This window comes from Leptinotarsa decemlineata, unplaced genomic scaffold (genome assembly GCF_025532065.1).
Source record: "Leptinotarsa decemlineata unplaced genomic scaffold, Ldec_3_MD MMD2_tig00026299_RagTag_RagTag, whole genome shotgun sequence".
Lineage (NCBI taxonomy): Eukaryota > Metazoa > Arthropoda > Insecta > Coleoptera > Chrysomelidae > Leptinotarsa > Leptinotarsa decemlineata.
The window spans coordinates 3,312,214-3,327,711 of record NW_027412676.1 but is presented as its reverse complement, the minus strand read 5'-3'; the positions used below and the strand labels follow the sequence as shown (position 1 = coordinate 3,327,711).

General features: G+C 31.4%; 1 protein-coding gene across 1 annotated transcript in view; it reads right to left on the bottom strand.

The window, feature by feature from the left end:
• Positions 1–4,912: 4,912 nt before the first annotated feature.
• Positions 4,913–15,498, bottom strand: part of MTA1-like (Metastasis associated 1-like) — a 67,221-nt gene continuing 56,635 nt past the window's right edge. Inside the window, 3 exon segments of the mRNA XM_074180697.1 lie at positions 4,913–6,785; positions 10,938–11,184; positions 14,196–14,231. Of these exon segments, the coding sequence (XP_074036798.1) occupies positions 6,677–6,785; positions 10,938–11,184; positions 14,196–14,231 (392 nt within the window). The 3' untranslated portion in view covers positions 4,913–6,676.

The following is a 15,498-nucleotide window of genomic DNA, read 5'->3' as shown; positions in this document are numbered from 1 at the left end:
TTCGCTACATATTGAAGTTTTTTTTACTAATAGATATAATGAAAATTTGACTTTGCAGTTAGTTTGTGCTTGAAAAATGAGTAAAAAAGTCTCTTTCCTTTCGTCATGTGCTACTCTAAACCTGTTAAATTTGAAATTTTTTTCGAAAATCCTCAAAAAATCAGTTTTTTGTTGGAAATTTAGAAAAATGTCAAAGAAAATATAGCTCAGTTTCCAATTTTATACTCTTGCTCGAAATTTGTATTCTCTAACCACTTCGACTTTGTTCCAATTTTTTAAAATTTTTCGAATCTTTCGCTCTATCGATTTGAATAAAACATGATTCAAATTTCATAATTTTGATAAATACGAGACTTCAATGTCATATCTTGGCCAAAAAACACCCGCATTGGTCTGTTACCAGAAAAAGAAATAAATACACTTTCAGAAATTCGTCTTTGATGCAAAGTTCATCTAGTTTTTTGATTCATTTCATTGTTAAACTGATTCGGATTTTCAATGTATGGCCTATAATATATCAGTAATCGAATAAACTTATTTCCCTTCATTCTTATTACACTCCTATTCCTTTTATTTAGCAGATTTGTATCCCATTAGCTGCAGATGAGTTCGAAATATTTTGATGCATTTTACACCCAACAGTGTGACTGTTAGATGTAGTTATCGAGCAAATAATAACGCTTCTTGTGTTAATTTCATAAATCTTATATTTTTTATTTTCACCAATAGATGTGTAAATAACATTAAACCAAAATAACTATAACCGAATTCAAAACAAAACATAATAGCATTCATTGTTTTGTCTCAATTATCTTATAAAGCAATCGAATTCAGTATGCCGTCCTTCACGTTCTATACAAATTATAGTCATTCTATTCAGATTTTGTAGCATTTTTAATAAATAGGGGATTTATGTTGGCACAACCCTCCCGAATTGTATTCTTTAAATGTTCTTTGTTTGCAAATGGCCTTTTTTATTTCAGATAACCCCATAGAAAAAAATCCACCAGACATAACTCCGGCAATCTTGGTGGTCAATAATCTTCCCAATCTCGTCCTATCACTTTGCCCCAAAATATCTGACTGAGACACTTTCACTCCCACTGTTTGGTGGATCAGTGCCCCGTCAAGTTGATACCACAAATTTCGTCCAACAGAGGCAGATTATCCAAAACTTCAGACAACTGATTCATAATGAAATTTCTGTATGTCTGCGTTCAAATTTTCTCTAAAAAATATGGTCCAATTATTTGGTTATGTAATAAATCACACCACACATTTGTCTTGAATGAATATTGGTCACGGCATTCTATTACAAAATTTGGATTATTATTAGACCACCAGCGACAATTTTGAGAACTAACTGTTCCGTTCGACATGAAAGTTGCCTCGCCTGTCCATAAAATCCTGTAGGGAAATGCGATATCATTTTCTCTCTCACCTTGGAACCAAAATGAAAGTCCTACTCGAATATCGAAAATCTCTTTCTTCAAGAGTGTGCATGAACTTTGGCTTAAGCTATATTGCTTATAGTGTAAATTACAAAATTAAATGTGACTGCGATGCAAAATATTATGGACAAAAAAAGATCTATAAAAATAATATATAAGGAACACTTAGCATACTTACAATATGGAAGACCAGAAAAATCAGCATTCGACCATCATATTTTGCAACAAAACCATTTAGTTCATCAAGATTAGACAAGTTAACAACAACAGGCATCCAGATGCCTGCGGACTAGTAAATAACATTGTGAAATTAATTTAAGACACCTAAGAGGCAGGTATCTCATTTATTCCTATGGTATAAATGAGGATAACATTGTACGTATATGTAGTTTAATCTTCCGCTTGAAGATCGAAACACGTGTCGAGGTGTTACAAAAACGGTTTGCACAAACTCATTTTCAATGTAACCCTCACTACAGCTCTTGCAAGACATAAGTGTACAATTATTTTCAAAGTGGTTAAAGACGGGGAGCAATTAATTTCTGCAAATAACGGAGAAGTAGGTGACATTTTCCACCCCAAGAAAGAAGCGGCCTGGAAGAGCACCAGCAACTGATATTCCCGAGTCGGATACGCTATCAAATGTGAAAAGCAAAACATCTCTCACTACAGGTAACATTATATTAATTCAAAAAATAACAATTTCAACACAAATCTTCAGTTTGTAATAGGTATTTCAATAAAAACCAATGAAAGAGTGGTTAAAGAAGGGGAGCAATTAATTTCTGCAAATAACGGAGAATTAACATTTTCCACTCCAAGAAAGAAGCGATATTCCGATATTCCCGAGTATGAGTATTCCAATATTAGACGGATTATTCACGACTTTCATAAGACGGAAGGGTATCATATTACGGTAAAAAAGTTCCAACACAAAATTAATGACGTTTTGGGAATTGTGGCTTACAAAACATCTCTTCGTATGATTTAAAAAAAAATGGGTTTCAAATGGAGAACTGGAAATAATAAAATAAATTAATAGAGAAAATGGACATTAGAGCATTGAGGATCGAAAATGGACATTAGAGCATTGAGGATCAAGTATTTACAAAAAAAAATCCTAGCCAACAGCGACCAATTGCGTTTCTTGATGAAACATACCTTCATAGTGGACATACATTGTCCAAGAACTGGACGGATGAATCAACCAAAGTTATATTTAAAAAAATTGAGAAGGGACCATGCATGCAGGAGGTGACATGGGCTTTATACCTAATTGTCGGTTTATATTTAAATCAGGCACAACATCAGGGGATTATCATTCATAAATCAATTCCGAAAATCACCAATCACCAATTTACCTGTAAATTCGGTAGTCGTCACCGATAATGTCTCATACCATAATATTCAAATTAATCCAGCCCCAAATACAAATTCTAGAAAGGCTGACATGGAGAAGTGGCTGCACGAAAAAAGCATTATGTTCATCTCTAACATGCTCAAACCCGAATTATATGAGTTGATCAATGTAAATAAAAAGCATCATATTAGATACAAATTTGATGAGGTTCTGCTTGAACACGAACATAACGTTTTCGTCTTCCACCCTACCCTCCGGATTTGAATTCCATTGAACTCATTTGGGCTACTAATAAAAACGTGTCCCAAAAGAATGTAACTTCCAAGTTGGAAGACATGAGGAAACTGGCGGAGCACGAGTTTGATCAAATCACTTCCGAGGAATGGCAAAAGCGTTGCCGACATATAGTAAATATAGAGCGGAAATATTGGGGAAATGAAACATTCACAGACATTCAAACGGAGGCAAATCCAGTGATTATAAATTCAAATGACGATAGCAGCACAAGCAGCAGTGGAGATGAAGAAAATTTGTATTCAGATAGTGACTGATTGAAGTTTATTTTTGGATGTTTATCATTATATAACATTTTAATGAACTGTACTACTACCTACAATAGTAAATAAAATATGAAAAGAAATTACACAGAAGTCATGTTCCACTTGCTACCCTAATTAAAACTAATTATAGGTATAACACTGGCCAACAAGGAGCCAGTAGTAATTTATTTGAGAGTCTATACTTCCGCGACCGCTCGTCATCAGCCGCGACATGTACTATATCTAATTGCTCTTTTTCGAAGAGAATATTTCCTTTTGAATAAATACTGTGCGTAAGCGCCATGGAAGCAGACTTCATAACCGATATGTGACTCAATAAGTGTCTGATATACATTTCTTGCTATAACAATATTCAACTTATTACAGACAACCCGATCGGCATAACAGCCTGAAGCTAATTGTTTTTTATTGTTCGTAGAATTGGATATTGATTCATAACTAAAAAAATATATTCAGAGTCGCCCTTGAATTAAATGAAATTTTGTTTGCAAATATAGAAAGCTAGATTTGAATCGCACCAATCTTTATTTTTTTACATTCCTGCTTATTAGCTTGTTAAGTTCAAATGAGCTTTTGTTGTGCCACAAAATTGATGTATCATCTGCAAAAATAGTAATTTCACCACCGATATCAATGTGAGTCAAGTCGTTACTATATATAAAAAAGTATTGGGTCCAAAACTGACCCTTGTGGCATACCACACTGAACTACTAGTTCTCTGAACTTAATTCTGTTCAAAGACATAATTTTGCGACGTAGGGATATGTACGATCTGTGCCAGGAGAGCACCGCATCTCTAAACCAATAAACTTCAAATTTGTGCAGCAGTATCACGTGCAGTCAAATGCTCTCGATGAATCACAAAACACCGCCGCTGCCGTTTTGAAGCATGTAAGAAATGCTGGACTAGAATTTAATCAAAGTTTTTAATTTAAACTCACTCATAACCGCCGATGAATTTGCAGTAACGATGACCTAAGATGTAAACCATTCTTTTTTTTAACAAAGTCAATCGAAGATATTAGTGATTACATATCAGTTGAAATGTGTGAGAAACCATAATTTTTATAACTATGGAATCATATGTGATTTGATCGATTGAGTTTGTTGAAAATACTAAAAAAGTTTGTTGTGATGGAATAGTACAAAACGTGTTTCGGTTTTGTGACAGGTCTAGTGAAAATATCACAATAAGATGTTCCTTGAATAAAAAATCTAGTGCATTTAATTGCTGCAAAACTATCCTGACTGACTGTTTCATCGTTTTTATGCATTGGGGGTGATAATCAAAATGAAGTTATTAATATTTATAAATGACACTGGCAAAAATATAAAACTTAGATTAATTACACAAAACCTATATTTTCTGTAGTGATACCGGCTTGCTTTGAAATCTTCCATAAAATGAAACTCAACATTTATACAGTATTTATAGGTACCTACAGAAACGCAGCTTAGAAATGTAATGCCTCAATTTCTTCATTAATATTAAATAATGAAACATCTACAATGCACTGAAGATATCAAAATAGAAAAACACCTTTAGCTTTATGTTTTTTATTAAATCAAAAGTAACCATATAACTAGGAAATATGTACAAAAATAATAATAGTAAAACAATGGAGCACAACTTTTTATTGAAATATATTTTCAGTACTAGAGGATCGATCAAAAATTACCTTGATGGTAATGTAAAAAAGTTTTAAATTCAATTGTATTGAAATGACATATACGCATATGATACACACTCTTTACAAACTTTGTTAGCATGTTTAATTAGATATTGGAAAGAGATTGAATGGAAAAATGTTTTCTACATTTGTTTACAAGTATCCAAAAAGTGAAATATGATTTCACATTGTTCACAATAACATATGGAGAAAATCTGAGACTGGCTCAAATTTTCTTCATAATTTGTGAAAAAAAACAAAACAATTTCACACTTTACTGCTTTACTTACAGGTATAGAAATAAAATTGGACTATCAACTATAATGTGAAATAAAGTTTCCACATTTGTGCAGAAAAGTAGTACTTCACATCTCGTTACATCAAAAACTAGTTTGTCATTACCCAAATTTCATAACCCTCTATGAAAGTAACTAATCCAATATTCCAATTATTTCAACAAAACTCTGTACCACAGTTCTACAGACAATAAATAAATAAATCTGATTATAACAGTTAAACATGAGGTGACCAATCTTTGAATATATTACAGTGTGTCATTTTGATCATCACCATGGTGATTTGAAAAATGCGTTTCTTACAACATAACCACGTCACTCCACAAGTACAGTAGAACAAAGTTTCATGACCTGACATTGAAAAAAATTGCTTTTAATTCTCGTTCTATAATGGACCATTAACGAAAAAGAAAAAATCAAAAAGTTTTCAAACAAATGAGGATTACTAAAATTGAGCATGAATTTGATTTTCACATCGTAAATTTAACCCTCTTGTCAGAATGATTTAAAAATATTCAGTCAAACAGTACAAAATTGTGATTCAATTCTATAGTAAAATGACCTTTTTTCAACAGAAGATGAATACATTTCTTCTATAAAGTATTTCTTCCAAGGACATTTTAACTTTCTCCGAATATAATGGATAAATCAATAATGTAAATGTACATAAAATGTATTAAAATACTCTGAAAAAAATCACATTCCATTTTGCAATTCAAAAAAAATCAAATAAAGGAGTCCACTATAACTGATTTGAATTTGGGCAATCACCTCATTTCATTTATTCACATCTGGCAAATTAATGGCTACAAAGCTGGCAGTTAATCAGCTATTAATTGACTTTAACAAACCAAAAGTCTTCATTGTACGGAAGCGCAGAAGGGCCACATATTTTTATTATTTTTTTCTTGAAAATTACGACTTTGAAACTAGAAATTTTGACATTAACCTCAAAATCTCGACTTTACTCTAGAAATTTTGACCTCAAATTCGAAATTATGACTTCAAACTCAAAATTACGACTTTTAACTCGAAATTTCAAATTAAATTTCAAAATTTAAAAATAATGACTTCAGTCTCATAATTTTGAAATTACGAGATTGCAGAGTTTCAAAGTCGTAATTTTGAAGAAACAAATAATTCGTTGAAATCCAGCTTTGACATTATCTTGCAAAAAGTTTGAGTGGATCACCACGATGAAACAATTTAAAACCATTCAGGTCACATGAAAACAATATTTGGGGTTATATTGTGGGAATCGTCTCCTTATAAAAAATGTGCTACAGCACAATGAGCACTTGGCGAAGTTAATTTACAAGTTAAGTGTTCAAGTTCACTATCAATCGAGGACGACCACATGCAGATCATCAGATTTGGTTCTTAGTTGCCTCCAAGGTTTCCTCGCACCTCTTCTTAACTCTGCTAATGTGACTTGTCGACGAACTTTTCTATAATAAAACAAGAATTTCAATTCAGTGAGTTTAAAAATTAGTGAAAATGATGTATACCAGGGGTAAACCAATTCAGGCTGGCATGTATAACTCTTTTGTCTCTTGATATCAATGTGGAATTTTGATGGTTCACAATTCGGATTATTTGTATAAAAAATATTTTCAATACCATTTTCAGTTTCACAGGAAATTATTCCAACTTCGGAATTTCCAAAAGGACACCCTTCTTTTCACATTTTTTGATTCATCACTTCATTTTACATAGGAATGTGAAGATTTTTGCTCTGCTCTCATAGCCTAATGTATAAATAGAATCAGTAGTTCTGCTTTTTCCACCAGCTATTTATTAAAAAAATTGACAAATAATTCAATTTTAAAACTTTTTTTTTTCAATAGCACGATGATGGCTCATTATATTATTCAGAAAATATCTATTACCAGAATTTTAATGTAAAATTCAAGTGGAACACTCAGTATAACATCTGACAGGAAAAAATAATTGAGGTACTATAAGCACGTCCAGTGGCCCGAGTTACATGAAATACATATCATTTCTGATGACCAACAATAAATTCTTCTGGAGAAATTCCAACTATCGCTCTCCTGTTGAAGATCCTTCTAAGATAATTGGACCAACTAATCTTTGTCTCATTTTTCCCATCCACATCGTTTTTGAAAATTGTCTTCTCGTAAAAGATGAGCATTTTTTCTTGTACCCACTTCACTGTTCAAGAAATCTTTCATTTGGAGAACTGCGTTTATGTGGAATAAACTTTTTGAGAACGTTTTTCCAAATGAATTTAATCTCCAGCGATTCAAATCTAATGTGAATCACTACTTTCGCACAGGCACCGCTTTTAGAGCAGAATTATTGTTTTATCATACAATTGAAATTCTACACATTAATAAATATGTAATGAAGAAAGCAGAACTATTGTTTCTATTTCTACATTAGATTATAAGTGCAGGACAAATGTTTTTTAGTGGTTGCAGCCTTCTAGACGTAATTAAAAAAAAACTTCACAATAAGTATAGTATCAAAAATAGGACATTCATATGTTAAATGAACTGCTAAATCTAAAAATACATACAGGTTGTTCCATTTTAAATTCCAAAGTTGGGATTATTTCTGAAAATTCTACAAAAAATATTTTTGACCCAATCAATCTGAATTATGATACCATTGGAACCAACAAAATTCCATATTAACACTAAGAGAAAAAGTTATGGGTCGCGAGCCTGAATTCTTTTACACATCTAGTACAGTGATGAAATTTGGCACAAAAATTCCAATTTTTTCCAAATTTTTTAAACAGTTTTTTTCTCTTGTAGTGAGGAACTGTGACGGTGAAACTCTTGTGATTGATTTTGGAAAAAAACAAATTTTCATGATCGACTGTTTTGACTTTTTTCTAGCGGATAACTGGGAATCTATCTCTGGATTTATTTAAGTGTTCAGGAATGCAAGCAAGCATTTTTAATACTTCGATCAGAAAAAACGTGACATAGCTCCAAAAGTTGAAACAAAACTCCCTCTCCTAGACAGACCTTATACACCAATACAAGCAGATATCTTTATTTCGGAACCATCAGTGTGCTAACTTGAACTTTTTCTCCTTCACAAAGGGGATGAAGTTTATACAATTATTTTTTATATCATTCTTTTCAAACTTCCAAAAAAGCTCGTCAAAACAGGAATTTTAGTTTAATATTGTGCACTGAATCGTTTTGAAATAGAAGCGATATTTTTGACTACCGTAAAAAACTGGTTGATGCAAGTATTGCTTGAATGAATAAAATATCAAGCACATTTCTCAAGGTTCTATTAACCACTCTTTGAAGTAAAAGTGAAGTAAGTATATAAGGTGATCAGAATTCACATACTGTAACTTAATCCAACTGACATGCCATTCATATTTCACAATATGATATTCGTCTTTTGGGAAAACATAAAATATATTAGGGTCGTTGAAAACCATTATTACTGATAGAGTACTAATATGGCAAAGAAAAGTGCACTACACATCTTCAAATCAACAACGTACCCCTAATATTTTCAGTAAATAAGTACTTTTCAATTACTCTTTGAAATACATTTTCTGTGGACGACTTAATACTTCTTAATATTTTTTTTTTGGTATATATCGTTCCACAATCTGGAAAATTAATAAAGCTAAAACAATAGAAATTCTGCTGAGGTGTAAGAAAAGGTAACTTGAAATGTTCACTTTTTGGGGTAAGAAGTATTGAGTCTTTCACAAAAAAAGTTTTCAAAGAATATTTACAAGTACAGTATGGGCCGCAATGTATTAAGGACTTCAAACATTCGAACTCTTATAACAGCTAAGTATAAATATTCAATATTTTTTCAATTGATTTTTACAATTTGTAGGCAAAATTCATCAATACAAGTGGTTTATATTGTGCAGAAACATTCAGGGTGAACTTTTCAGTTATTACACTTTATTACACCCCAGCAGATTCTATATTGATTTAGCCAAATAGTGAGAAGTACTTTTCAACTGCTTTCATCTGTATTATCCTCAATTTTTATAAAAATATTTCTCAATAATAATGTCTGTACAACTACAAAAAGTATATTACAATAGACAAATGGGAGTTTATTGTAGTAGTTTGAAAATGTACTTGTAAGACGAAACTGCAGTAACATAAGTTGCTAGGTCAAGTGGTAAAAAAAATAGAACAAGTTTTATTTTTCATGAGAAAAACTGGTTAATAGGGTGAATATTATTAACATAAGCCAGCTGCTATAATTTTTTGCCTTATCTTTACTTTTATATTACAAATCTTAGATAATAATGTACAGTATAAAAGTGACTAGTGTTTCTGATTATTGTAACATGAAGTGTTTGATCATAACATCAGTTTAATACCGACATATGAGTACTTTCTTGACTCCATCTAGATAAATAATATACCTTAGTCGACCATATACTAGAGTATTAAAAATGAGACCTAACAAGAAAATAATATAGTGCTCAGATTGAGTTGATACTAGGAAGTGCTGTGTGAATTCTTATATAATGTGTTTTGAGTTTGATCTTCCTTTTGAAGATGATCACTTGGTGATCGAAACACGTGTCGAGGTGTTAAAATAATGGTTTGGTGTTGGGAAAAAACTCCAGTAATATTCATTACTATACCAAAGGTTCCAAACAGTGCATCATAAGTATATAATGTGATACTCAAAGGTCGGAGATATGTCAAAATAATTCCACAGGTCCTTCAACATTATCATTCTCTCCAAAGCAAATTTGTCAAGTTAAATTCTATAGGCTTTCTACAGAAATTGTATCTTACTGTTAGGACATTTCTGTGTATTAAGAATCATCCCAAAGTGCACCAGGTATTCAATCTGAGTAGATATGTAGCGTCAGCAAATAATTTTATTGTAGATAAAGTTATCAAATGAAATGAAAGAAAAATGAAAAGTAATAATAAATTGATGGATGTAGCCGTTACTATGTGGTAGGAAATCATAATGAAGAAAAGAGAAATGAAACTTTCTATGGTTTTTACCACTTTTATTTGTAACTAACGTTACTGAAGTTTCGTCGTATACAGACATTTTTAAACTTATACAATAAACTTTATTGTATCAGTTTGAAAATGTCCACGTAGGACGAAACTGCAGTACCGTTAGTTACAAATAAAAGTGGTAAAAAACAGAAGGAAAAGTAATAATATTGTTTATATGAAAAAAGGAGAGTTTATAACTGAATCTCTGAGGGACACACTGTGTATGGAGATTCCTTTTGATATATAGCCATTCGAACAACTTTTTTTCTTTCTATGAGATAGTCTCTAATCCTATCAAGAAATGTGTAATTTATACCATAATACTTAGGCCAATAGTCAATATGAATTACGCAAGTCGATTTAGTAGTTTTTCCCAAATGGAAATCTTACAAGATCAAATTGATTAATGCATTGAATTGTGGTGTAAGACAATGCAACTTTTAAAAACCTTCGGTATAGTACTAAAGATATTAATCTGTCTTTAATGTCTGATATCACACAAAATAGCAGAACAAAAAGTTTTATACACTAAAAAAACTCGAGACCTAATCTGCATATTAAATAAAATTAAATTTTTTCTTAATAAATTTATTCGGTTCAATTACTTACTTGCTTCCTTCATTTGCTCTAAAATATACATCATCTGGCGCGTCCATCCAACTTATCACTTGTTTCCGTCCAGAGCCTGTTCTCGTCATGTGAGCAATTTTTGGTTTTCCATTTATTTGTGCGATGTGACGAGGCAAGGGTTGGCCAGGGGGCAGTTGTGCAGCCATCATTGCTTGAAACTGTTCTGGTCTAGTTACTTGTACTGGTTCTTTTGTTATTCTCTTCGTAGGCGGAAGGCTCACAGGTACTCCAACACCACCTAAGTGAATTATATTAATTCTATTTAATGACAATAAAAATAAATACAATTTTGCAAGTTATATGGAATTGTGGTAATTCAAAGAATATGTACTAGTATTATGAACTGGGGATATGTATAGTGAATGTATGATGGATGATTTACTGGGTTGACTGTGTTAACGAATTAAACTCATGAAACCTACGATGTGCTGGATGAGGGTTCAACCTTTTCCGGCTCAACTTTCATTTGACTATGGGAATCGTTAAGTGTAAACTGTAGATTTTGATTAGTATTAAGTTGTTTTGGTCCTCTTTAAGATATTTTGCATATAACCCTAATATATTTGCGACTCTGTTCAATGTATCATACTGTATAATGTTTTCAATGAATGATATCCTTTTCAGTTTCAAATTTTACAACTGATTTCTGTAAATAGTTAACAAAACAATTGAATACCCTTTAGTATGGCCTGTCGTTCATTTAGAGGCTAAAGAATGTAACCTCTCATAAATTAGAAATTGTCACCAAGTATTCTGATGGAAAACTTCCTAAAAGAAAAATTGATGACTCATATTTGATGCCAATCGATTTTGTCTATGGGGATATTTCAAAGATATCGCGTATCCTACCCTATATATCTCCTGACCTAATTTTTGGCTCCTCTCAATAACTCGGGCAACTCAAAGCATTTTCAAAAGTATTGTTTGTGTATGATCTATATCTGGTTATAAAGTTGTCATGTGTACAAATTAGTAATTGACCCATAACTCCTATTCAACAACAGTATGTCACTTCATTGGAGTTTTGTTCTTATTTATTTATATATTTATGTATGTACACGGGCAAGCCCAATTCAGATATAAGTAGTACAGTGCAATACAGTGGATTAAAAGTAAATTATAAGAATAATACAATTTAAAAGTAAGATAACAAGTAGATTATTTAAGAAAAATCAAAATGTATAACAATATGAATATAATTCTTACAGGCAAGTAACACTAGACACAATACAACAACACAAGCAGAGAGTATTAGATGGCTAGGTGAAGAATATGGTTTTTAAAGCGGGAAACTGATATATTGAAGATTTGAAGGTTATTTAAAGAGTTAGCCAATCGAAGAGTTCTGGAAATAAAGCTGTTGTATGAATAATTGAATCTGTGAAAATAAACGTAAAACGTCTGCACCCATCTAGTTGAACGATTGGGGACATGTAAAGATATGAAAAAGAAATGAATGAATGAATGATTTATTGGTAGGAAGATCCTAATACACAAACATAATATACATAATATTTCATGTTATATAGACACACATAGTAAGGATATAATACATATATACATATAGGTACACATAAATACATAATATTTACCGAGTCACTTACTATCTATTCTATTGTGATACCTTTCATATAATCAGTCAAATCTTTTTTGAATTGAAACAGGTTTTTATTATTCTTCACATTTTGGGGAAGTTTGTTATATTCAATGAGGCCTTTATATAATAAAATTTTCATGGAGTTTGATAAACTATATCGTGGCAGGTGAAAATTGTCATTTTGTCTAGTAGTGTAATTGTGAGTGGAATTTCTATAAATGATAAATTCTTCGAAATAAGAAGGTAGTATATGATTGGTTATCTTAAAAATAAATATCATTGCTGACCTGTAATATCTTTCACGAATAGACATCCACTGTAATGCACTGAGCATAAAGCATATACTTGCATAACGATTACATCCAAGAACCACCCTCATTCCTCTGTTCTGTAACTTTTGCAGAGACATAATTTTATTTTGGTCAAAACTGTATAACAGCGTACTGCAATAATCAAAATGGGGCTGTATTATTGTATTATATACGGTTATTTTCGCATTTGTAGAAAGGTGTTTCGAAATTCTAGTGAAGAAATATAGTTTTTTTGAAATCTTTTTAGTCATATAGTTATGTGTGCACCAAAAGACATACTGTTGTCCAACATAAAACCTAAATATTTGAATTCTTTCACAAATTCAAGTTTCTGACCATCAGCATACAGGGAAAGAGTATTTATATTTATTTGTTTATATTTGTAAGAGGTTGTTAGAATCATAGCTTTCGTTTTTGAAGTATTTAATTTCATTTTATTTGCCGAAAAATAATTCTCAATTTGATTTAGAGATGAGTTCATCTTTTCTATAGCTACTTTCAGGTCTTTATGTGCTATAGATAGTAACGTGTCGTCAGCAAATAAGTTGATAAAGTCACTAGTGTGGTATGTGTTTATGTCGTTTATGTAAATCAAAAACAACAAGGGCCCCAGTACACTTCCCTGGGGCACTCCGAACTTTGTAGTGACTGGAATGGATAATTCACTTTCAATCTTTGTGACTTGTTGTCGATCATTTAAATGATCTTTAAACCAATTTAGCACAACCCCTTTAATCCCAATTAATTCTAATTTTTTTAAAAGGATACTCCTATCAATTGTCTCGAATGCTCTTCGTAAATCAAGAAAAACTGCAACAACGTATTCTCCCTTATCAATTGATTGTATCCACTTGGTAACAGTCAGTTGTAGAACATTTTCACAGGAGAAATTCTTTCGAAATCCAGATTGGTTTGTTATTAGGATATTGTTCTTGTTAATATATTTCATTAGTTGATCGTATACAGCCATTTCCAACAATTTCTCCATTCCCGGCAGAGTATTAATGGGACGATATTCACTTGATTTATTTGTGTTTGGAATTTTAGGTATCGGAACAACAGTACTGACTTTTAATGCATTAGGAGAGAAGCTTGGGGCTTCAGTATACACGCATCTTGAAGGCGATATATTGCAGGAAATGGTGCTGTACGGCCTCGAGTTTCACTCTTTGTGTAACGTAATGAGGGGACCATTGACAAAAAAAAAATGTAAATATTAAAAATATGTTTTTTGTGAAACAACTAAAAACAAAAAGTTTTATAAAATTATGTTGTTATCCAACTTGAAAATCACCACCATTCCAAACTTGAAATTAATATTTGCAATACACTTACCATCATCCCAGTCCAAGTCAGAATAGAAGCCAACAAACATATGGTAAATTAAAATGCTATTCTCAATATTTACAATGAAAATATGGAGAGGGTAAAGAAAATCGATCACTTATAACATAGGAACTCTAGCAGAAAATAGAAACCTATATGTCGATGAAATAAAATTCTTTTTCATAAAACTGAGTGCAGCAAATATAAATTTTCTGATCTAATATGCAGGATTAGACATGTCCTGTTAGTAAAATATTTAAATAAAAGCTTGTTCCGGCGCAGACATAGTATCGGAAACAAATTCCACTCAGAATTAAAGAGAATTGTATTTTTTAAATGTTTCTTATTCAAAACAATTTACAAGAAACACTTCATTCTGAGCTTTTCACTAAAACAGTTTTACAAAAATGCAATACAATAACTTCTTCAGGTGTGTCAATATAGATACGCCTGAAGAAGCTATTGTACATCAAAACATGTGTTGCATTTTGGTGAAACTGTTTAGAAAAAATCTCATAATAAATTGTTTCTTGAATATCAAGTATCGGTCAATTCCATCACATATAAAAACATTTATATTATCTTGTCAATATTTACGTGATACATTATATATTTCTCAGGAGTATTATCTTTTTTTCATGTTTCAATCGACTATATATCTCATATATGTCATAGATGACTATAGTATCATTGACTTTTTAATATTCCATTACTTAGTATACCTATTGTAATGAGACAAATAAAATAATTGTTATAATTTCAATTTCTTACATGTTTAGCATTCACTACTTTTATACTGAAACAAACAGTTTCAATTAAGAAAAATATAAACTTTTGTTTTTTGGGAGTTGAATATAAAAAATAAATCATCTGGATTATAAACAAGCGCAGTCCATTCCTGTATATTCCAATTCTGGAAAATAGGCAATCTTAGTTTCTTCTATAAAAAATCTAGTACCAGATGTAGAAATTGTCAATATTTACATAGATATAAAAAACAAAGTACAGTAGAACTCAATCAACCAAAGAAACAGGCTTGTCAACTCTTCATGAGAAGACGAAAAAAATCTGTTAGCACATGATTTCCTATTTTTCTCTCATGTATAGCCACCTGACATAATATGGCATTTCAATTTGGAATCTAGAAATTTTGTAACACGAAAATGTGCTTTCAGAATTATCACTGGATTAGACTCAGAAAATTCATGGAAATCTTTTACAAGATTAGGAATTATGACACCTCCCTCAGCATTCATTTTTTCAGGGTCTATTAGGCATCCATAAAAATTAGCAAATTTTTCCAATG